The sequence below is a fragment of the Mus musculus genome, chromosome 10 (assembly GCF_000001635.26).
Source record: "Mus musculus strain C57BL/6J chromosome 10, GRCm38.p6 C57BL/6J".
Taxonomy (NCBI): Eukaryota; Metazoa; Chordata; class Mammalia; order Rodentia; family Muridae; genus Mus; species Mus musculus.
Window position 1 is genome coordinate 22,147,468 of NC_000076.6, and position 24,702 is coordinate 22,172,169.

Consider the following 24,702-nt stretch of genomic DNA (forward strand, 5'->3'; position numbering starts at 1 on the left):
ACTTGTATTGACCTGCACTCAATGATTGGTTATACAAGGGTGTTTGTTTGGAAGAATGCTACTTTGTATTTACATACATGACTGTTACCTTTTATCTGGACACCCCACAGGTAACAGACAAACGAAATTTGATACTAAATTCTAATGTTGAAATTCATCCTTTGCTACAGCTGTAGTGATCCTCTAGGGTAGTGAGTGACTCAAAGCCAGCAAGCAACTTTCAGGATCACAGACCTCTCTGAAGTGCAAGACACAGACAGACAGACAGACAGACACACAGATGGTAATCCACTTTTAGTAAAACCTGACTTTCTAGAAGACTCATTCTCCCTCGTCTCATTATCTTTTGCTGTTGCACCCCATGTACCCTTGCCACCCAACTAAAGCATAGGCACAATGGGGGCCTTTATTTACATTGGCTTTTTACTTATTTATGTAGTAATTAAAATTAAAATGTAGTAAAAAAAAGTAAAAATGTACTTATAAGTCTAACTATATTGGAGCCGGGCGTGGTGGCGCACGCCTTTAATCCCAGCACTTGGTAGGCAGAGGCAGGCGGATTTCTGAATTCTAGGCCAGCCTGGTCTACAGAGTAAGTTCCAGGACAGCCAGGGATACACAGAGAAACCCTGTCTCGAAAAACAACAACAAACAAACAAACAAACAAAAAACCAAAAAAAAAAAAAAAAACCCCAAAAAACCAAAAGACAAACAAACAGAAAAAAAAAAAAAACCAAAAAACAAAACTAACACCCAGCCCAGGAAGATTCTGTAGACTGAGTCCTAGAGGGCTTGGGGTTGTCTGGTTTTGTCCCTAAAAGACACCCAAAGCCCCCAGACCCCTTGGGGCACGCAGAGCGGTGTGGGAGGGGGAGGGGAGCCACCGCAGGTCTCTTTTTCTGCCTGTCTAGCAGGGTCACCGGTTTTATCTGAGGAAACTCAACTCTTAACTTTAGTTGGGCAACCAGCCGCCCCTTGCCCAGCACATTCCCGGACCCCATAGCCAGGGCTCCAGGCTCACCTGACCACGTAGGGTTGCTCTAAGGTCTCCAGGTGCCTCAGCACCGCCACCTCACGGACGGTGGAGAGCCGCAAGTCCTCCTCACTGGTCTGTACTCGCTGGCGCTTCGGAATCAGGAAGCGGCCGCCATTCTTCAGGTCGGGGGCCTTCGCCGATCTCTGCCAAGCACTCGTACTCTGATCGGCGCCACCCAGGCTGTCCTTCTCCTTGCTGGCTGCAGGCTGTCGGTGCGGCACAGAGGAACCGGGGTGCGTACTCTCTGACTTACACGCCTCGGGGGCCCCCGGGCTAGACGGACCGACCTTCTCGCCCGCGGGCGCAAGCCGGGCGCAGCCGCGAAACTCCGCCCAGCTGAGTCTCCGCGCCCTGCCGCCGCCGCCGGAGATCCCTCCTCTTCCCCCTCCGCAGCGATTACGTAGTCTGCCCACAATCTCTGCACCTAGGAGGAGGAGACCGGAGGACAAGGAGAAAGTGTGATCAGACTGCCCGGGAGACTTCCATCGGGTTCCACCAGCTCCCCTCATTCTCCCCTCTACTCGCCCTGGCTGCCTAATCCGGCCAGGTTTCTCGGAGAAAAACCAAGTTACTTTTCTTCCCCAGCACGGCTCGTGCTGTCTTTGAAAGGAAGAGGTTGCTGGGGCCCCTTGGGGATGAGCGCCGAGCGGGACGCAGCGGGACAAGAGGGGGCGTGCGGAGCAGCCCAGAGTGTGCCCGGAGTGCGGGGGAGGGGGGCGCCGGGCGCATCAGTGTCACGGCTCAATATTTATACCTATATCGTTGTTCTCAGCTGCCCTCCCTGACTCGTCGCGCGGAGTACGGGGCGACCTGGGGGAGTTCGGAACTGGCGTGAAAGCACCGGGGGTTCACCCATGTGGGGTCGCAGAGCGGGGTTGGGGCTCCTAGGACCCTGTAACCCAATGCTGCGAGTATGCGAGTAGGGGTGGTCAGACATCTGCTCGGAGATTGCTTCCTTTCTACTTTCAGTTTTTCTACAGGGAGACATTTGAAAGAGACTCGCTCTCACAAACGGTCTTTGGGGTATGGCAAGCTTAGCGGGAGACGAAATTCTGCCTCCGAATCGCCGAGGACCTCCCTTGTGGAAACTCAGGGAGGACAGACCATCTGGTAGGGGAGGGCTGGGGCTACTAGAGGTGGGAGAGCAAGGGGCCCTGGAAGGGGAGAAGTGTCCTGCTCCCTTTCCCGCGCGCGCGCGTGCACACACACACACACACACACACACACACAAAGATCGCAAGGGTATGGGAAAGGCAGGTCCGTCACACTTTTGCTTGTCCTGTCCTGAAAAGTAACTTCGGGACTTTGCTAGCTAACCGGGACTGGTCCTTAAGTTTTCAACCCGTGCAAAAGCAACCGCCCTTACGACGGTGGGGGTGGGGGCAGTAAACGTAGGTCTCCCGGGTGTGAGAAGGGTTAGGTCTCCCTTGTATCGCGACTTCAGAACCCCCGCCCGGTATCCTTGGCGGCTGAATGTTGGTAGCCAAGACAGTCGCTCTGTTCTCCAAAGGCTGGAGGCTAGGTCCCAGGCGCGGTCGGGCGTCCCATCCCCGTTCTGTTGTTTAGGGAAGACCGAGTGAGCCTTCCCGTCCCACCGCGGCCTTAGTCTGGTCTGGACCTTGTTCCACTACAGCCGCGTATCCGGAAAGGTCCCCATGCGTTTACCTGCCCCGCACCCCTCCTCCCCCGCTCGCTCTTCCGCCTGGAATTAAAGAACACATGGCGCGACCCCCACTGGGTGCGAGCATAGCACCACCTGGACAAGGCAGGGACACCCCAGGCTCCTTTGAAAGCTTTCCTAAAAAGCTGCATAAAGGACCCTCCAGGCCTCTCCCGGGGGTCGAGGGCCACATAGGTAGCGGGAGCAATGGCCTTGGCGCCCCTGTCCAGCCCAGGCTCCCGGAGGGGGCAGCACACGCACACCCAGACCGGAGCGGCGGTCCCTAGCCCCCTCTCCTCCTCCACTTTTGTTGTTGTTGTTGTTGCTTTACCACGCTGGCTAAATGTGACTTGACCCCATTTCAAAAAAGTTTGACATAGTGCTTCAACCTTTCTGCACTCCTCCGCGACTACAAAGGCTGCAGCCGCCTCCTTCTGCTTTCTGTCTCAGCTCTCTGTCTTAGCACTGAATGAAATCCTTCACGAGCTTCTCCGGAAGCCTTGCCAAAGGGTCCCCACCAGCTCAGCGAGGGGAGGCCTGGGGACCGCGACCCGCTCGTGTGCGCAAAGGCAGATGCGCCCGCACAGATAACGCCCACGTCCACAGGACGAATGCGCCGCGGAGCCCCGTGCTGCTCCTGCCCAGGGTGTGCATTTGAACTGCAAGGCTTTAAATAAGGAAAGTAAACTTGGGGCGTGAAGCAAGAGTGCACGCGTGCGGCTTCAATTCCGGTGGGCTGTGTGCACTACACTCCTTGCTTAACGCGCCTGACGGGTAGCCAGCAGGAAGCCTGGGCGAACATTTTACTCCTTCGTTGGGAAGATGGGGCCCATACCCACACCCCTCGGGAGGCTACAGAGGGAACTTGCACAGGGGAAATAAACGTGGGGGCGCGGAAACACATTCTCCAGCACGGAATCCCACCCAGACGGTGCACGTTCAATTTTAAATGTGACTGTCCAAGTAGAGTCAGTTTGAGGAAGCTGGACAAAAAGTGAACGTATGGGTATTTTACGCACGAAATCTGTTCAAGCTGGCATAGGACCCTGGTGTGGGGTGTCCGCGCTGTGGGAGGTTCCTCTCAAGACCTCTAGCTCCCCCCAGCTGGCCCCCATAACCTACCCAGTCTCAATGTTAACCCAAGGGGATTCCAAGGGGCCACACAGCCCCCTACACCCCGTTACTCTCTCCCACTCCGATCCTCGCCGAGGACCCCCGCGTCTCAGCCTACCCACGCGAGTCCGTGGCCCCTTACCTGCGGAGCAGGGGCGCCGGCCTCCTGCGAAGCTGGAGTGTCTGTCTGCCCCCGCGCGTGTTCGCCCCGCGGAGCAGGTAACTGACTACAGCGGCCCGGGCAAGCGGCGCTCTGCGGGCAGGGGATGGGCACAGCGGCGGAGGGCGGAAGGCGCCGCCCGCGGGGAAGCCAGGGAGGCTCGGGTGCCGCGGGGCGTGGATCTGCGAGCCTCCGGGCTGGAGAACGACCTGGAGGCGAGTGGGCAAATTACAGCCTTCCAAAGCGAGCGAGGCGGGGCCAGGCCCTGGCTGTGCTCCCCCAATGGTCGGCTCAGAACTGGGGGCCCAGAGGGTGGGGGAGAGTTTAATGAAAATTTCTGGTTCTCACTGCAACCACTCTAGTTGGGGAATCTCACGACTGAAAATAAGTGGCGTGAAAGGGATCCAGTGGGATGTGGCATCGGGGGGCTGCAGGGTTTCAACACCTAAGGTCCCCCAGAGTTGGGGTGTTGACAGGGTGAGGGGGTGTCGTGGGTATCAATCTGATGAGGACAGATAAAAATAAAATAAAGCAACAATACTTATGCGGGTTCCGTGGGGTGGTAGATAACATTTTCCTACACGCAAAAACCGGACCTTATTGAGGAGTGGGGTGCGGGGGAAGATGGTTGACAGGATGCCCTGCAGAAAAGAAAATATCAATCTGTCCAAGCGCTTTTCACTTTCAGCCTGAGCTACATTTGTTTTGTTTTCTCTCACTTCCTTTCTGCCTCACAAAGCCCAATCTTTACCTTTTTGGACAGAGGTTTTGGAATAGCCAAGCACACTTGTGGTTAAAGATCTATTTGAAGGGGCTGGCGGGGTCACAATTATTAAGTGGTTAGAAACAGTTGAGGGTTCACCAAGGTATTTCTGGAAAGCTAAAAAGATTCAATTTCAGTATTAAAAACGACTGCAAAATAACAGACACGTGCACACACAAAGAAGAGTGCTTAATTTAAGTGCTTTCCTGGGGACTTTGAAAGTTGAACTTTGGTAAGAATGTCTCTTTTACCTGAGAAAAAATGGATGCAGCTACTTTAGGTGAGAATGAGAATTTTGGTGAAGGGGAGGAAAGGTCTTCAAGTCTTTATACAAGGAGTAAAAGAAAATAGCTGTCTTGAAAATAATTCGATGTTTCCCCAAATCTATATCTGTAGATCTCAAAACTTTTAAACATCTTAAAGTAAGAGAGAGAAAAAAGTACAGGAGGGGCAATTTCTGTACTCTGTAGAAAAATCAACAAAATTCTGTTTAAATTTGAAATATTGCTTGTAAGAATTTTTTTATATTAGACCATGTTACTAATTTCACCATAGTTTTTTTTCCTTTTTAAAATTAATTCTGTTGCAATATGAAGCAAGGTTAAAGGAATAAAAAATGCTATAGAAAACTGTAAACCATTTTTTTACTACAGATGCATTGTAGTAATTTTTTTGACCATCAGTTAAACTTTTATTGGCTCTAAACAAACAAGATTTTGCAAATCTTCATACCCCACAGGCTCAATATAGAAAGGTTACTGTAAAAATCACAGCTGCAGTAAACGGATGCTCACTTCCCTGCTTAAAAGATTTCACTTTTCAAGAAAGAGCTGGTAGGGAGTGGCTATTGTGTGTACTTATCAGGAAAAATACAGTAAAGGCCCCACTGCTCAGTCCAAGATACCTAAAGTGAGCAAAATGAAAAGGCTGTAACTGGATGTCAGTTGACAGATTATCCACTAAATGATCTATTAGCTAATATCTTCGGTACTGCTGTTATACGGGCACTCAAAAGCTTATGTCTGTACGTTGGAACGATTTTCTTTAAAGCAACATTGGTCCAGACTTATGTCAATGTAGTTAGCCATCTTCCTTTGGAGGTGTGTACCAGCCATTTTTCTCATGTATCTGTACAATGGAATTATAGGACTGTTGGGCTCGTGCTAGATTATACTGATTCTTATTTGCTCCAAACTGCACCCGGGCTTTGCCTTTCACTAAGGTGGCATTGATCTGCATGATGACAGATTCTATTGAGTAGGCACTGCTCCAGCCCTGTTTTGTGAGAAGTTCCATACACAGTGCTCCTCCACCCAACACATACCCTCCTGAGAGAACAGGTAACACCACTCTAACAAACGGAGGATCAAATGGAAAATTATCCTTAAAAGAGAAGTTAAGCAAAATATATTCTATGCCTTCTTTTTCTTTTAAGATCTGAAGATCACTGTGCAAAGGACTATCAGAGTCAACCTTGTGTAGTTTGACATGCCAGTCATATAAGCTGTCATTTATTAGCTCCACTGAATAAATCCCTGCCTTGTAGCTCTGTGATCTGTAGACGTCCCTGAGCTCCTTCATCAGTCTGTCTGATGCTTGTACTGACCCAGACACTGCACCATTTAAATGGTCTTGCCATTGAGTCTTCCTGATTTTCTCTAATATTGCCAAATTTTCTTTTTCAATCCCTTCATCCTCTGACTTTTCCCCATTAATAGGTTCTTCTTCCTTCATCTCATAGTGATCCAAGTCTTCTATATCTTCAGCCATCTCCTCCTCTTCCTCTTCTTCTGAAGTTACTTCTTCAGTTGTCCCATTCTGACCCGTGGGTAAGGGTTGATCTAGCATCTCAACATCCAGGTGCTTAGGAAGGTTATATAATCTGCAGAGGTCACATATCAACCACTTCAATTGCTGACGGAGCGAACTGTTGTTCTTAGTATCTTCTAAGCGTTCCAGAACTGATGTCAGATTTGGGTCATCAGAGTCCACAAACCATATTGGTGATGAAGATGGGTAAGATTCCGTGATGTTGCAGTGAAGTGTGAGCGGCGGCGGCGGCGAAAGCGAGCTGCCCGGCGGTGGTGGCGGCTGCGGCACCAGGAACTGGCAGTGCAGCTCGTCCAGCTTCCAGCTGATGATGCGGAATCGCTCGAGGTTCTTGTCGAAGATGGACGCCAGGAACTTCAGCTCGGCCTTAAGCCCTGACGCGGACATCTTCCCCTCATCTCCAGCGGGAGGGGTGAGGAAAGGGAGCCGGGGCCGGGAGCCGCCGTCACGGCCGCGCCCGCCCCGCGGGGCCGGCCCGGGCCGCGCTCTCGCGGCTCCGCCTCTCCCCGCCGCCGCGACCCTCGTCCGAGCGCGGCTGGAAAATGGCGAGGAGCCTGTAGTAATTTTTTTAAATAATAAAATGGAGTAATGATGCGCCTTTAAACTTAACTTATAAAACACATTTTGTGTTTGAGCGCATCTTCTAAAATAAAACCCATTTTCTGAGCAAATTTTATTGATGATTTCAGACATATCACATACACAAAGCAAATTATTAGGTTTTATACTTATAAAAGCATCACTACCAATCACCAGGCTCTTAGCCAAAGATACAAGTGAGAACCTCCCCCATTTTGATGACTGTTCACACTTAGCAATGCTTTTTAAAACAATTTATTTGCTGGTAATTAATATGCTTATCTTATCTAAAAATAATAGTCAATAGCTGCAGGAGCAAGCACATGGTGCCATGCATTCATTTAAGTAAATCATTTATTCAAAAATAGTAAGTGGCAAATAGCTTATAACATAAGTGTTTATTCTAGCTGTGTATTTTTTTTAAATTATAGTGTTAGAAAACAACTGTTGCCAAGCAGATGAGAAATGTCATGGTTTAGATTACAAGATCACTTGAGCAATGTCAAAAACAACCCCCCAAACCAATGAAGCTGACTCTACCAGATTTTACCTCTCTCAGTGTCCTTTTTTTTCTTCTGCTACAACTTACGTTTTATGTTAATTTACCATTGTGTACTTTCCCTGTTTATGGTTCACATTAAGTACCAGCTGGTTAAAAATTCAGACCCAAAGAAGAGTTACAATGGCTTGCATTAACATAATAAACTAGGGGTTGGGGATTTAGCTCAGTGGTAGAGCGCTTGCCTCTGTGGGCAGCAGGCTATCATAACAAAATTTGTTTTATCATAACAAAAGTTTACAAACTGAACCAAAGTCTGACTCCTTTGTTGAATGTCCTTCACATGAAAACACAGCATTCAAGCCTCATGGCTGGACCCAGTGTTTTTATACTTATACTGCCTTTGGATCTCATTGAGAAGCTCCCCAGACAGAAATCTTCAGTGGCCCCTGTACCTCCCCATCTCCTGCCACAGCCACAGAGAGGAATGAAGGGCTATAGGAGACAAGAGGGGACTTTCCCTGCCAGGCCCCCAAAATGTTGTCTGAGGAGGAAGAGTCCAAAACATGGGGAATAAAAGCATACACAAAACATCTATATCACCCTATGTAAGAGCCAGGAAACACCTAACAAGACGGGGAGGAAAGGATGTAAGATCAGGAAGGGCAAATGATGTGAAATACTGTTTTCCAACCCTGACCTTGCTCTTGCTCTGTTGAACTCTCAGGAGCTCTGAGATCTTGCATGATCCCTGCAGACGAGCAGGCCTATCAATCATGTCTTCATGGATTTTGGAGTCTGGCCCATTCAACTTTATTGTGAAGTTTTCTGTAAGAATTTTCCTGTGTTTAATAATATTCAGGCTATATTGTTTTCAGAAATTTATTAGAGGACTAGAAGAAGGCTCAGCAGTGAGAAGCACTTGCTGTTCTTGGAGAGGACTTGGGTTCAGTTTCCTGTACTCTCAATCCTCTGAAGCTCTTTCCAAGCAATCCATGCTGACTTCTGGCCTCTGCAAGCATCAGGTACACGTGTCATGTACACACATAACCAGAGTTAAGATACTCATACACAGTAAAAGTAAAAATTAGTCAATCTTTTAATACCATATTACCATCATATTATTATATTAGTGATTATACATCATAGTTGGTCCTCATTCTAATGTTTTCATATATGTGGACATAAAGTATTTTGATCACATAAGTCTGCAATCACCTGTCCTGCCCACTGCCCACACTCTCTGCCTTTCTTCTTCTCATTTACTTGCCCTCTAATTTCATGGTTGTCTTTTAAATTTCTATGACCCAATGGCTTCATTTGAGGTTATTTATAGAAACATGGATGAAAAGTTATTTGCAAAAACATGGGCTCCTTACTGTGAAAACAGCACTGAAACAATGTCTCTCCAGATCCTGAACCATTAATTAACTTATTAACTAATACAGATGGATTCTCAGGGATTGACGAGTCTCATATGCACTCCAAAAGGTAACACATTTCAAAATGACTGTGGAGTGTAATAGCCAGTTATGATATCATTAGCAGCAATGTACTACGGAGGCTTGGTGATGGGAGTTCACAGGTTCTTCTAACAGAAATGCCACGTTATAGCAATATTTAAAGAGACTGGTAAATATAAGCTATGTGCTGTGTAGTTTCATGTCAACTTGATGTAAGGTAAAATCATATGTGAGGAGAGACCCTTGGTTTTAAAATGCTTCCATAAGATAAGAATGGAAACAAGCCTATAGGGCATTTTCTCTACTACTGTTCAATGTGGAGGGCCCAGCCCCTTATGGTGGTCCTTTTCTATAAGACAGCAGGCTAAGCAAGTCATGAGGAGAAATCTAGTAAGCAGCGCCCACCCATGGTCTTCGCATCAGTTTCTGCCTCCAGATGCTTGCCCTCTTTGAGTCTTGTCCAGACTTCTTTCAAAGGACAAGCAGTGATTTAGAAGTGTAAGCCAAATAAACATTTCCTCCCCAAGTCCCTGCTAGGAGCCATCTAGGAGATGCCAAAAAGTAGCAGGTGATTTTCCTCAGATGGTTCATCCTTGGATTAAAATCTACAGCAGACTTACTCCAGCAGGCAAGTTCCAGCAGGATTTCATTTTAGGAAAGATTCCTTCTATTAATATGCTTTTCTTCTTATTATTAACTATATATAACAATCACTAATCATTAGCTCCTTTGAGCAGATCTCTGTGGATCAATGAAGATGTACAGTCTTGTAGTGATGCTATATAGACAAATAGGCGAATTCTTAATTCTTAACAATGATTCATTAAGAGTTCCTAAAATTATATTAGGAATTATTAAGACTTTTATAATAGGACTGCTATTAAATGTTTACTGATATCAAAACTGCAATGAGAATTCTGACAGTCTTCAGTGTCATGAGTTAATTGCTTCTGGAATAGCAAGCAGGCATCTACTATTCAGCACTTTTCAAGAGGTTGAAAAACCATTAATCACAGGTCATAAATAGGGAACTAAGGATTTATATTGATGCAAGACAGAAGATAAAATGTTGACTGGGCTTATCTATATAAAACTTCACTAATACTTAGTTACAAAAGTTATGGTTTTTCACTCTCCATGAACCTGAGTCCCCAGTAAAGCACTTAAATTAAGCACTCTTCTTTATGTGTGCACGTGTCTGTTATTTTGCAGTCATTTTTAATACTGAAATTGAATCTTTTTAGCTCTCCAGAAATACCTTGGTGAGCCCTCAACAGTTTGTAACCACTTAATAATTGTGACTCTGCCAGCCCCTTCAAATAGATCATTAACCACAAGTGTGCTTGGCCATCCCCAAACCTCTGTCCAAAAAGGTAAAGATTGGGCTTTGTGAGGCAGAAAGGAAGTGAGAGAAAACAAAACAAATGTAGCTCAAGCTGAAAGTGAAAAGCCCTTGGATAGATTGGTATTTTCTTTTCTGCAGGGCATCCTGTCAACTGTCTTCCCCCGCACCCCACTCCTCAATAAGGTCCGGGTTTTGCTTGTAGGAAAATGTTGTTATCTACCACCCCACGGAACCCGCATAAGTATTGTTGCTTTATTTTATTTTTATCTGTCCTCATCAGACTGACACCCCCGACCCCCCCCTCACCCTGTCAACACCCCAACTCTGGGGGACCTTAGGTGTTGAAACCCTGCAGCCCTCCGAAGCCACGTCCCACTGGATCCCTTTCACGCCACTTATTTTCAGTCGTGAGATTCCCCCACTAGAATGGTTGCAGTGAGAACCAGAAATTTTCATTAAACTCTCCCCCGCCCTCCCGGCCCCCAGTTCTGAGCCGATCACTGGGGAGCACAGCCAGGGCCTGGCCCGGCCTCGCTTGCTTCCGAAGGCTGTAATTTGCACACTCGCCTCCGGGTGGTTCTCCAGCCAGGAGGCTCGCAGGTCCACGCCCCTTGGCACCGGAGCCTCCTCCCTGGCTTCCCCGCGGGCGGCGCCTTCCGCCCTCCGCCATTGTGTCCATCCCCTGCCCGCAGAGCGCCGCTTGCCCGGGCCGCTGTAGTCAGTTACCTGCTCCGCCGGGCGAACACGTGCGGGGGCAGACAGACACTCCAGCTTCGCAGGAGGCCGGCGCCCCTGCACCGCAGGTAAGGGGCCACGGACTCGCGTGGGTAGGCTGAGACGCGGGGGTCCTCGGCGAGGATCGGGGTGGGAGAGAGTAATGGGGTGTAGGGGGCTGTGTGGCCCCTTGGAATCCCCTTGGGTTAACATTGAGACTGGGTAGGTTATGGGGGCCAGCTGGGGGGTGGGGGGGCTAGAGGTCTTGCGAGGAACCTCCCACAGCGCGGACACCTCGACACCAGGGTCCTATGCCAGCTGAACAGATTTCTTGCGTAAAATACCCATACGTTCACTTTTCGTCGAGCTTCCTCAAACTGACTCTACTTGGACAGTCACATTTAAAATTGAACGTGCACCGTCTGGGTGGGATTCCGTGCTGGAGAATGTGTTTCCGCGCCTCCACGTTTATTTCCCCTGTGCAAGTTCCCTCTGTAGCCTCCCGAGGGGTGTGGGTATGAGCCCCATCTTCCCAACGAAGGAGTAAAATGTTTGCCCAGGCTTCCTGCTGGCGACCCGTCAGGCGCGTTATGCACGGAGTGTAGTGCACACAGCCCACAGGGGTTGAAGAGTGCACCGGGGCGTGCACTCTTGCTTCACGCCCCAAGTTTACTTTTCTTATTTAAAGCCTTGCAGTTCAAATGCACACCCTGGGCAGGAGCAGCCCGGGCCTCCGCGGCGCATTCGTCCTGTGGACGTGGGCGTTATCTGTGCGGGCGCATCTGCCTTTGCGCACAGGAGCTGTTTGAGGTCCCCAGGCCTCCCCTCGCTGATCTGGTGGGGACCCTTTGGCAAGGCTTCGGGAGAAGCTCATGAAGGATTTCATTCAGTGCGAAGACAGAGAGCTGAGACAGAAAGCAGAAGGAGGCGGCTGCAGCCTTTGTAGTCGCGGAGGAGTGCAGAAAGGTTGAAGCACTATGTCAAACTTTTTTGAAATGGGGTCAAGTCACATTCAGCCAGCGTGGGAAAGCAAAAAAAAAAAAAAAAAAAAAAAAAAAAGTGGAGGAGGAGAGGGGGCTAGGCACTGCCGCTCCGGTCTGGGGGTGTGTGGGCCCGCGGGGGTGGGAAGGCTGCCCCCTCCGGGAGCCTGGGCTGGACAGGGGCGCCAAGGCTTTTGCTCTGGCTACCTGTGTGGCCCTCGACCCCCTGGCGAGGCCTGGAGGATCCTTTCTGCAACTTTTTAGGAAAGCTTTCAAAGGAGCCTGGAGTGGCCCTGCCTTGTCCAGGTGGTGCTATGCTCGCACCCAGTGGGGGTCGCGCCACGTGTTCTTTAATTCCAGGCAGAAGAGCGGGCGGGGGAGTAGGGGTGCGGGGCAGGTAAAGGCATGCAGACCGTTCGGGATATGTGGCTGTGGTAGAAAAAGATCCAGACTAGCTAGACAAAGGTCGTGGTGGGACGGGAAGGCTCACTCGGTCTTCCCTAAACAATAGAATGGGGAGGGGGCGCCCGACCGGGCGTGGGACCTAGCCTCCAGCCTTTGGAGAACAGAGCAACTGTCTTGGCTACTGATATTCAGCCGCCCAGGATACCAGGAGACAACCCTGGACATGGAAAACCTAGGAAAGAGATCAGATGCAAGAATTACCAACAGAATACAAGAGATAAAAGAGAGAATCTCTTTTATCATAGAAGATATCATAGAAGACATTGACACAACAAAGAAAATACAAAGTGCAAGAAGCTCCTAACTAGAAACAACCAGGATATTCAGAACACAATGAAAAGACCAAATCTAAAAATAATAGGTATAAAAGAGAGTGAAGATTCCCAGTTCAAAGGACTAGTAAACATCTTCAACAAAAAAACTTCCCTATCCTAAGAAAGAGATGCCCATATACATACAAGAAACATACAGAATGCCAAATAGATTTGACCAGAAAAGAAATTCCTCCTGTCACATTATAATCAAAACATCAAATTCACAGAACAAGGAAAGAATATTAAACGCAATAAGGGAAAAGGTCAAGTAACATATAAAGGCAGACTTATCAGACTTACACCATTCTTCTCAACAGAGATTCTAAAAGCCGAAGATCTTGGGCAGATGTCATACAGACCCCAACAGAACTCAAATGCCAGTTCAGGCTGCTATATCCAACAAAATTCTCAATTACCAATATATTTTATGACAAAACCAAATTTAAACAATATCTTTCCACTAAACCAGCCCTAGAGGGTAATAGGAAAAAAAAAAAAACCCTCCAACACAAAGAAGGAATCAACACCCAAGAAAAAGCGAGAAATTAATCTTCTCACAACAAACCCAAAAGAAGACAACCACATATACATAATTCCACGTCTAAAACAAAAATATCAGGAAACAACAGTCATTGGTCCTTAACATCTATCAACATCAATAGATTCAATTTCCCAATAAAAAACCATAGACTTACAGACTGTGTTTGAAAACAGGACCTAGTGTTTTGCTGCATGATAGCTCCTTTCAGCCTACCTAGGCTGGCTCAGCTGTCTCAGACCACTTGCTGCTTCCCATAACTCTCCTTTGATGTGCCACTACCTGCTACCTGCCTGAGGCCTAACAGGTTCTCAGAGGTCTTCCAGAGTTAGCTATGAACTGTGATTTTCCAGGGTTCCTACTAAAAGGCTGATCTGACAAGTTCAAAGGAACTTTGCAGTGACTGGGAATGGGCCTCCCCTCTCCTTTATAAAGTGTGTTTGCTGACATTAAAGTTGAGACTTGATCAGAATACTGTCCATTTCTCTTTTTACCCGCCTAGATTCCCTCCTTTCTTTCAGTTCCAAGATGCATCCCAGGCTCGAACCCAGACATGAGAGCCACAGGCCAGCCCCACAAGCTGCATACAGAAAACACACCTCAGTGAAGAAGGCAGACACTACCTCAGAGTAAAAGGCTGGAAAACATTTCCCAAGCAAATGGTCCCAAGAAACAAGCTCGAGTAGCCATTCTAATATCCAATAAAATAGACTTTCAACCAAAAGTTATCAAAAGAGATGGGGAAGGACACACTATTCATCAAAGGAAAATTCACCAAGATTAACTCTCAATTCTGAACACCTACATCCCAAATGCAAGAGCACCCACATTTGTAAAAGAAACATTACTTAAGCTCAACGCACACATTGAACCTCACACGATAGTGGGAGACTTCCACACACCATTCTCATGAGCAGAACACCACTGGCTCAGGCTATAAGATCAACAATTGACAAATGGGACCTTATGAAAATGCTTCTGTAAGGCAAAGGAAACTGTAAATAGGATAAAATTGCAATCTCCAAATTTGCAAAAGATCTTTACCAACCCAACATCTTATAGAGGTCTAATATTCAAAAAATACAAAGAACTCAAGAAGTTCGACTCCAGAGAACCAAATAACCCCATTAAAAATGGTGTACAGAATTAAACAAAGAATTCTCAACTGAGGAATACCAAATGGCTGAGAAGCACCTAAAGAAATGTTCAACAACCTTATTCATCAGGAAAATGCAAATAGAAACAACCCTGAGATTCTGTCTCACACCAATCAGAATGGTTAAGATTAAAAACACAGATGACAGCAGATGCTGGTGAGGATGTGGAGAAAGAGAAACACTCCTCTATTGCTAGTGGGACTGCAAGCTGGTACAACCACTCTGGAAATCAGTCTGGTGGTTCCTCAGTAAATTGGACATAGTACTACATGAGGACCCAGCTATACCACTCCTGGCATATACCCAGAAGATGCTCCAACATGCAATAAGGACACATGCTCCACTATGTTCATAGCAGCCTTATTTATAGTAAGTAGCCAGCAGTTGGAAAGAATCCAGATGTCTCTCAATGAAAGAATGGATACAGAAAATGTGGTACATTTACAGAATGGAGTACTGCTTAGCTATTAAAAATGATGACGTCATGAAAATTTCAGGCAAATGGATGGAAGTTGAAAATATCATCCTGAGTGAGGTAACCCAGACCTAATAATAACACACATGGTATGTACTCACTGACAAGTACATATTAGCCCAAATGTCCAGAATGCCCATGATACAACACACTGACCACATGACACTAAACAAGATGGATGACCAATGTTTGGATTCTTCAATCCTTCTTATAAGGTGAAACAAATTAATCATGGGAGGTAAAAGGAGAGAGGGACCTGGGAGGGAGAAAGGAGGGGAAAGTAAAAAAGTATGGGAAGAGAGAGGGAGAAGTCCAGAGGGTCAGGAAAATGAATACAAACATGGTGCAATAGGGGGCGGAGAGGAGGAAAGGGAGGAAGGGGACCACTAGAAAGACCCAGTCACCAGGGAAGGTAGAGGTTCCTAGGACCCACTAGGGTGACACTACCCAAAATACCCAAGAGAGGCGAGACAGACCTATAGAGTCCACCTCCAGTAGATATACACGGCCCCCAGTTGAGGGATGGGAACGCCCACCCATCTCAAAATTTTAAACCCAGAAGTAGTCTTGTCTAAAAGAAATGTAGGAATAAAAAAATGGAGCAGAGACTGAAGGAATGGCCATTCACAGACTGCTCCACCTTGGGATCCACCCCATCTGCAGACACCAAATCCCTACACTATTGCTGATGCCAAGAAGTGCTTGCTGACAGGAGCTTGGTAAAGCTGTGCTCTGAGAGGCTCTGCCAGCATCTAGTACAGATACAGATAGTCACTGCCAACCATTAGACTAAGGCCAAGGTCCCTAAGGTAAGGTTTAAGGTAAGGAATGAAGGAGCGGAAGGGGATTTTAATCCCATAGGAACAATGTCAACTAACTGGATGCCCCGCCCCCCTCACCGTCCCCCAAAAGCACTCAGGAACTGAGCGATCAAACAGAGTATACATGAATGGGTCCATGGCTCCACCTAGATATGTAGCAGAGGATTGCCTTATCTGGCAACAATGGGAAAGGAAAGCCCTTGGTCCTGTGGAGGCTTGATGCCCCAGTATCCCGAGCTTATCCCCGTCCCGCGGGAAATAAACACAGGACACACCAGGTTCTTCCACGGTTAACTTTTACTTCTATATCATATTGAGGTAGACAAAGAAAGCTCAGAAAGTGTGTGGCTTAAATACTTTTGGTGACGTGTCTAAACTAGGACTGGTAGCAACACCCATGATCTTCATGCACTCTGGGGATAGGTTAAAGCCCCCAGGGGTTGGGCAAAAGCCTCGGAGACGGACTGGTGACTTTGGCTGGCTGTGCTCTCGCAGCTGCGCACAAAGAGGTTTAGCACCATCTAGTGGCGGCACGTAGATTGCAGCCCTTTACACCCCAGCACAGGGGGATGATAAAAGGGTGAGGCAGGAGTGAAGGGTGGGTGGGTGGGGCAGTCTCTTAGAGGCAAAATTTCGTGGGAATGTGATGGGAGGGTTGTGGAGGCAAGACCATGAAGGGGCACAACATTTGACATGTAAATAAGTAAAATAACCAATAATAGAAAACAGCAAGTGGAACATCAAAATATTTAATTAAAACAAAAAAGCATGTGTGTTGGAACCGTGAGCAACTTAGGTACCACTTCGTTGAATACACTTATTTTTACAGAGGGTGGGACCAAGGAGCCAAGGTATAAATGCTTCACTCAAGCTAAATCATCAAGATGTGATGAAACATCCCAACTCATATGTCTAGGCTCTTCTGTCCTACTGACTGTGACAGCCATTCTCAGGAGCTCAGGAAAATATGGCCTTAAGAATTTATCAGTCCAAGCCGGGCGGTGGTGGCGCATGCCTTTAATCCTAGCACTTGGGAGGCAGAGGCAGGCAGATTTCTGAATTCGAGTTCAGCCTGGATTACAGAGTGAGTTCCAGGACAGCCAGGACTATACAGAGAAACCGTGTCTCGAAATAAACACATAAACAACAACAACAACAACAACAACAACAAAAAAGAAAGAAAGAAAGAAAGAAAGAAAGAAAGAAAGAAAGGAAAGAAGGAAGGAAGGAAGAAAGGAAAAGAAATTATCAGTCTTAACTATTAAAGACGATGGAACAATCTCAGGGTAGGAGGGAAGAATTCAAGTATGGAGCAGGAAGGCATAGAAAACCCTTAGGCTAATTCTAAATCATTTCTGTAGCTTTAGAAGCATAAGTATTTAGCTTGATGTATGCATGTGCAGGTACTGAGCTCCCAGCGGGCATGCACCAAGCAGTATGTGCAGTGTTGTGCAAGCACTGGTCATTCTCCTAAAATCTCTGGGAGGAAGAGCTCAGACTTCCTCAAAACCTATAATCTATATCCTTTTCTTTAAAAAACAAAAAAGTAATTTGGGGGAGATGGCTTGGCAGTTTAGACCACACCATGTTCTTGCAGAGCATCCTGACATACCCTAGAACTATGTGAGTTCCTTTCCCAGAAGACAACTTACTCCTCTGGCTGGAGCCTTTCCTTCTCCTAGCAGGGAAATCTAGAGGAATTCCCATCTCTTTGGGGATCACTGTCTCCATAGTCAGATTGGGAGAAATGAGTATCTCTTTAGAATATCTACATTTCTATTTTTATTTGTTTGTTTGTTTGTTTATTGTTTTGCTTGAGGTTTTGGTGTTTTATGACAGAGTCTCAATGTGTAGCCCAGGCTGAACTGAAATTCCACTCTTAGATCGAGGTATATTTAAATGCATAGAGATCCTCTTTCCTCTGTCTCTTCAGTGCTGGGATTAGTAGTGTGGATATTTACATTTCTGCCAGACATGTTACAGAGGGACAAGGCAGTTGGGTGATAGGAGACTGGAGCAGGTATAGGCAATGTGGGAAAGGGATATAAGGGGAAGAGGAAGGAGAACGTGAGAGGAGTGTGTGCATGGAGGAGTGCGGCCAGGAGTTCAGAGGGGAACTGGAGAGGAGAGGGAGGAGGAGAGTTTGTACTGAGGATGGGGAAAGATGGGTTGGGGGAGAGGAAGTCACTGGGTGTCAGGGATTTGGTGGGGAAGAAAAGGGAAGCAAGAGGGATGAAGTGAGAGGTTGAGGGATGAATGGAGACTGGGAGAGGGCCCTGAGCTAGGGCTAAAAAGAAAGCAAGGACCCGGGTGGGGGCTCGAGACAGCAGACATAAGACATAGAGGACAGGAAGTAGAGGGGCAACACCAGTGAACTGGGAGGTGAGTCCAGCCAAGGTTGATGACTTACTACAGGGCCTGGGAGGATATTGAGAAATCCCACTGATTCGTCACTGATACTTCCTCTCTGACTCTAGAGAAGTGGCTGCTACACAAGGCCTGAATGACTGATTTTATTCCTTGATTTTCTGCCTTGCTTCAGCTGCTGAGGGTCTCTGAGAGTGCAGCCAATACATGGGAGTGAGAGACCCCAATGAGTGGGAGTTCTCAGAACCCAGAGCCAGAGAGGCAGCTGCTCAGCTTCTACCCAGGTGCCATGGCCTTCTCCTGAGACTGGAACTCAGCCTTCCTGATTCTCTCCTTAAGGTGATATAACCACAAAACCTGTAATAGAAGAAGAACATGGAGCCTGACAGAGGAAATAGAAAGTGTGTGGAGTCACAGCCTGATGATGAAACTTTCATGATCCTCTACAGGAGGAAGTTCCCATCCATTGACGATGTCATTCACATCTGTGGCTGGATTTAGGAAGAAACCCACGGTGCTGGCCAGTTACCAAGTTCATAATTGCACCCTAGCCCTGCTCACACTGGGCTCAAGGACAGCCATGAGATTTGGGAAATTAAACAACAGGGCTTGAGGAAGTTCCAGGGAATCAGGGAGTGAGTGGCCTCTTAGCTGAGCTGATGATCCTGGACCCTTCTCACCTGCCACCCACTGAATCTCCTCTCCCCACCTCGCCATCTCCCCACCCTGCCAGTGGCTCCTTCTTGGTAACTTTGCAGTCCAGAGCTGCAGTTTGCTCTCTACCTCACTACACCCCCTTTTCTCAGACTATTTCTGAATAGCTGAAAGGTTTTTATGTGAAAAAAAGTTACATCAGGACAATGAAACAAGAGCTAGAGGAAAGGCCAGGTTTTCGTTATTCCCCTGCGGGCTTCCTGCAGGTGGGAGGGATATGATTAGGGTACGATAAAAATGAAATGTGCATCAGCCCAATTTTACTGCAACCAGTGCTAGGCCAGGACTTCTAGGGGGAGGCCCAGGTCATTTTACTTTAGTCATACTTATACACAGCAAAATTTTAAGCACATGGGATGCTGCCAGTGTTGCCAGTTGGGGCATAGCTCAACTTCTGCCCGGGTCCTCCGGGCCCACCTTGTCTGTCTCCTGATGATACAGTTGCAGATAATGGTGTTCATTTAAGCAAGCATTACATAGTAGTCCTTCAAAGGGCACATATTAATATTTCCAATTTGGCAATCCATTCCCTCTTTGGCTCTGCATCAAACATTCTATCCCACTTTCAGTGTGAAAGCAGCTGAAGAGTGTTGAGAGACAACAGGAGAGCAGGTTTGGCTTCTGTAGTAGATTTCTGCCCTAGATTAGATAGCATCCTGTATCCCAACACTGTGGTTGATGGGTATTCCCTGGGCACTTTCTCCAAGTGATGCCAAAGCTGTGGGTTAAACAGTCAGGAATGGGTCCTGTGATGCCAGTGGTTTGTGGGTCAGCTAGAGATGATTGGAAGATGTCCTGGTATTTGTGGCCCATTGTTCTCTGCAGTCCTATGAACTGAGAAACACACCACATATCATCTGGGGAAAAGAGACTTCTGTGACAGGCCTTGCCTATCCCTGCCAAGGAGCTCTGAACACACAAGTGACGTGTAATTGCCTTGCAGCAATGTGTCACTTTTGGATATCTTGCCTGACTGTGACCTGTCCAACTAATAACCACTGGGAAAAGAGCTTTCCTCATGATGTTGCCTTGAGTGTTCTGGTAGAACCTGAGGCCTATCTCTCCTAGGGACCAGTACCAGGCCAGCAGCCACTTTGAGATGGAATATATTTTCTCTGCTGCAGGTAGCTCAGACCTAGCTTCTGCTCAAGTAAGGTGATTCTCACATAGGAACTGCAGTGAACACTACACAGAGATCAAAGATTGTCCTAGGATGTAGGGTCCTAGAGGCAGGTCCCTCATGCTCTTTGTGGATGTATTATCCCTAAATGCCTTCAAACTATGAGAACAGAGATAGCAGGTGTAACTGAGACTGTCTGCAAACCCTTCAACATTCACATCATAGCCATTTACAGTAGCACCTTGGGGACTTAGCTTGAGTGACAGGCCAATGATGAAGTGACACGAAAAAGAATCACTGTAGTGTTGAAGGGTCCCTTCTTGTGGAGACCTGATCTGTCTGCCAAGAAATGCAGTTTTCCAATTGTTTTAGTGCTTAGCCCAGCAGTCCCATGACTTCATGGTATGGAAGCTTAAATCCTGCTGGTCCTGTGTTTGTCTTTAATTATGAATGCTCACCCACATCTTTGCTAACTGACCATCTGCCTCTGCAGTCTCTGTGTTTTAGTAGTCTCGTGACCCCTCTGGGGTTTTCATCCCAGGCTGCTTACACCTGCGCACCTGACCTGGCCTTATTTTCATGAGATTTTTCTGTCCCATCTTACTTGGGTGCCAGTTTTGAATACAGTTTCCTCCTACCCTTCCCTTGCCTCAGCTCTCCTCATTGTTGACCTGACAACACTGCTGTACTTCTCCATGGCTCATGGTCATGCTTGGTTTACAGGAGTTCCCTCAGGATTCCCCAAAGCAGAGTGGGCTGGACATTTCTCTGCATGTCATTGACAGGGCAGCCATTCTGGAGCATGCTCTTCATTGTAACTTTTGCTTCCCTACTCCTTTTTTTTTCTTCCTTTTTTAAAATTAGGTATTTTCCTCATTTACATTTCCAATGCTATCCCAAACGTCCCCCATCCCCACCCACTCCCCTACCCACCCACTCCCACTTTTTGGCCCTGGCGTTCCCCTGTACTGGGGCATATAAAGTTTGCAAGTCCAATGGACCTCTCTTTGCAGTGATGGCCGACTAGGCCATCTTTTGATACGTAAGCAGCTAGAGTCAAGAGCTCCGGGGAACTGGTTAGTTCATATTGTTGTTCCAGCTTCCCTGCTCCTACCAGCTAAGACATTGTCAATTTCTTCCTATCACAGTGTGTCCATCCTCTGACCAGGTTCCACGGAGCCATATATGGAACACTATTTTATCCTCCTCCATCTCTTCCTTATTTCCTCTCCCCCACCTCGTGGGCTTTTTGGTATGTTTCTGGATTCTCCCCACACTTACACACCACTAAATAACTCTATTTAACCTTTAAAAGCTGGGATCCAGAAATGTAGAAAATATGCATTATTTATCTGAACTTGGGTTATCTGATTTGATATAATATTGGTTTGTTCTATTTCCATCCAAATTTTATCTCTTCTTGTGGGTGAGTAAGATTCCACTGTGTATGCATCACATTTTCATCGTTTGAAAATCAGTTCCTTACATCCTGTTACAACAAGAGCTCGCTTAAACATGAGTATGCACATATATCTCTGGAGTAGAAAGTAGAGCTCTTTGGATATATGCCCTAGAGTGAGGGTAGACCTGGATCATATAGTAACTATTTGCCATTTTTTGGAAGCCTCCACATTGGTTGGGTCATGACCATCACAGTAGGGAGTGTTGTAGGAGGCAGGCAAGCATGGTGTAGCAGCAGTGTTGAGAACTTCTGTCTGAGTCACAAAGTGGAGGCTCAGAGAAGGTGAGTCATGGTCTTGTGAAGGTCCCACCCACTTCAGAAGCACTTCCTCAGAACTGAGCACAAGCAACCCTGGGAATCTGAGGTGTTTAGGGTTTGTAGAGGTTTGGGGAAAAGCCTTGTGGCTTCCCTGGTTTTCCTCTCCTAGTTTTCCCTTTGCTGGAGTGAGTCAGGATCTTTCCCACCAGGCAGCTTCCTTTGGAAGTACTGAGGATGCTTCCTTGGGGTGCCCTCCCTCCTCTTCCCAGAATGCACTCTGGTTAAAGCAAGAACTCACTTCTACCCAAGGTCTCTCTCATCAAGGGGGCAGGTTTACTGCAGAGGTCATAGACCCTGGAGGAGAACCTGAAACTATCATGTTGCCATAACAATACAGATTCTAACTATAATTCAAACACATACCCATGTGTCCACGGGCAAATGTAACTCCCTGGGTAGGCATGGTATCCCATGCTTTTAATCCCAGCAGTTGAGGAGAAGAGACAAGAGGATCACTGAAAGTTCAAGGCCAGCCAGATTTACATAGTAAGTTCCTGGACAGCCAAAGCTACATAATGATCTCACCAGTTGCCATGTCACTGTGCATGGGGGACAGTATACAAGGCCCTGTCCCTACTTGTCCCAGTCAGTGCCTGCTGCTGGAGGGAGAATGAGCATCTCCAATGACAAGCTCTCTATAGTGTCATCCAATCACAAGAGGTCAGCAGGAAACCCATGTACATATCAGCACCACTCAATGAACCCAGAAGACACAGTGTGTTTGTTGTGTGTGTGTGTGTGTGTGCCTGTGTGTGTGTTTGTTGTGTGTGTATTTGTGATTATTTTATATAAACAATAATGATTAAATAGAGTCCTGAATATGTGAGGGAGTGGGCTGAGAAAGTAGGAGGAGTTGGAGGGGCCAGAAGGACGCTGGAAATGGTGTAATATACTTATCACAAGATTCTCAATATATGTTTCTTTTCAATTTTTTTTTTTAAAAAGTAGCCAGGTGAATTACAAGAACTATAGGTCCCTGTTTAGTGGTGCCCTATTGTCCTCTGGGGAAACTATTTGACCTGGGAACCAGTGCAAAAATATTGGCTTAAACCTTTGCTTTGTTATCTTTATCAATATGGCCTCTAAGTGTAGGCTATTGAATGTGGAGACTATCAGTTGTGTCAGTATTTAAGGACAAATAGTCACTTGAAATCCAGCCTTCACAGACTTGAAGAATTACCAGAAATTGATGTTGAAATAAGTTTTGACTCAGCAAAGACCCAGGCTTATTAATTAAATAGTTAATCAATTAAATTGATTAAATTAATTAATTAAATAGCCTGACACTCTCAGAAGAAGCCACAAAGGCATTATCTTGAGTGAACATAAATTTATGCGATTAAAAAAATAGTTTTCCTTAGTGGCTTTTTATTTGTTTGTTTGTTGGTTGCTTGTTTGTTTTGAGACAGTCTCTGTATATGCTTTGTTTTCCTAGACTTTACTTTGTAAGTTAGGCAGGCAACATAAGTCACAGAAATCTGCCTGCTTCTGTTTCTTGAGTTCTGGGATGAAGGTGTGCGCCAGAAGGTGCCACCTCCTCCCTGTTTTTAAGTTGACTTTCACAGATATTCTTGTGAAAAAGTTAAATATACAGTATATGTAATTTTATATATAAAATGTATAAAAAGGAATGTATATAAAATATCCTAATTTGGGGTATATATTTATATATATTACATGAATCATATATTTTACATATACATTATATATACATGCATATGTATATACATATAAATATAATATCCTCCTTAGATTTACTATAGCTGTGATGTGACAGCATCACCAAGGCTACTTTGGAAGGAAAGGATTTATTTTTGGCTTATACTTCCATGTCACTGTTTATCACCAAATAAACCAGGAGAAGAACTCGAACAGGGCAGGAACCTGGAGGCAGGAGCAGATGCAGGGATAATGAAGGGGTCCTGACTCATGTCTTGATACTCCTGGCTTGCACAGCCTGTTTCTTTAGCTCCCCGGACTACCAGTCCAGGGATGGCTTCTCCACAGTGGCCTGGACCCCCACCAGTAATCGATCACTAACTAGAAAAGTGCCTTACAGAATTGCCTACAGTCTGATCTTATGGTGGCATTTTCTCAGTTGAGGTTTCCTCCTCTCAGATGACTTTAGTTTGTGGCAAGTTAACAAAGACTACCCACCACCATATTTAAAAAAAAAAAAAAGAAATCATAAAACCTGATCATTGACTTCCATGTTTATATGAAAGTATTCCTCTTTTTATCAGCAGTCCACCTCTAACTGTTGTGTCTTCTCAGTCTCCGTGGTTCTTCCTCTTGTACTTTCTGTTATAAGAAAGAGTCTTGACACAATTTAGGCTTTTCTCTTCCAGCCTTAAAAGCCTGGATGTCCACATCAACCACTGCTGCCCTCGGTAGAGAGGATCGAGCTGGAGAATGATATGTCAGGGTAAATTCTTACTCACTAAAACATGGAAACATCACACCTAAATTGTTTGGTGGCATAGTTCAAGGTTTCTATATATTCACACTTGTATAGAAACAATTTTAAAATAATATGAACTTTTACATACTTATAAGCCAACTAAGATGGCACCCTTTGAAGGATATTATCATGTGAAATTCTTACACAAAATACACTTAAATCTGAGTAAGGCATCGTTATAGGTGCAGCTCACAGCTGGACCCACAGACCAAATGGCACATAAGCAACTACTTGAAAACAGCTGGGAGCACTCTAGCAAGAAGCTCAAAGGACAGAGAAGGTGAGTGACAGTGCTTCATCAGAGTGTTTCCATAGGAGAGACAGGCTCACCTCAGTCAGGTAGATCAG

At 46.4% G+C, this 24,702-nt stretch overlaps 2 protein-coding genes and 1 pseudogene across 7 annotated transcripts in view; 1 reads left to right on the top strand and 2 right to left on the bottom strand.

The window, feature by feature from the left end:
- Positions 1-1,803, bottom strand: part of E030030I06Rik (RIKEN cDNA E030030I06 gene) — a 36,221-nt gene extending 34,418 nt beyond the window's left edge. For 2 of the 3 annotated variants that reach the window (NM_001254744.1, NM_001254745.1), the window contains exon 1: positions 1,022-1,803. In NM_001254744.1, coding sequence (NP_001241673.1) covers positions 1,022-1,545 — 524 coding nt within the window. In that variant the 5' untranslated portion in view covers positions 1,546-1,803. The remainder of the gene's footprint in view (positions 1-1,021) is intronic. The other variant, XM_017313965.2, reaches the window with a different exon arrangement.
- Gm4895 (predicted gene 4895) lies at positions 5,405-7,116 on the bottom strand (annotated as a pseudogene).
- Positions 11,075-24,702, top strand: part of Raet1e (retinoic acid early transcript 1E) — a 31,156-nt gene continuing 17,528 nt past the window's right edge. The window contains exons 1-2 of one of the 4 annotated variants that reach the window (XM_006512780.3): positions 11,075-11,251; positions 24,537-24,634. The gene's annotated coding sequence lies outside the window, so the exon portion shown is untranslated. Of the gene's footprint in view, positions 11,252-24,241; positions 24,319-24,536; positions 24,635-24,702 lie in introns of those variants that run through there. The other 3 variants (NM_001359808.1, XM_011243179.1, NM_001359809.1) reach the window with 3 other exon arrangements.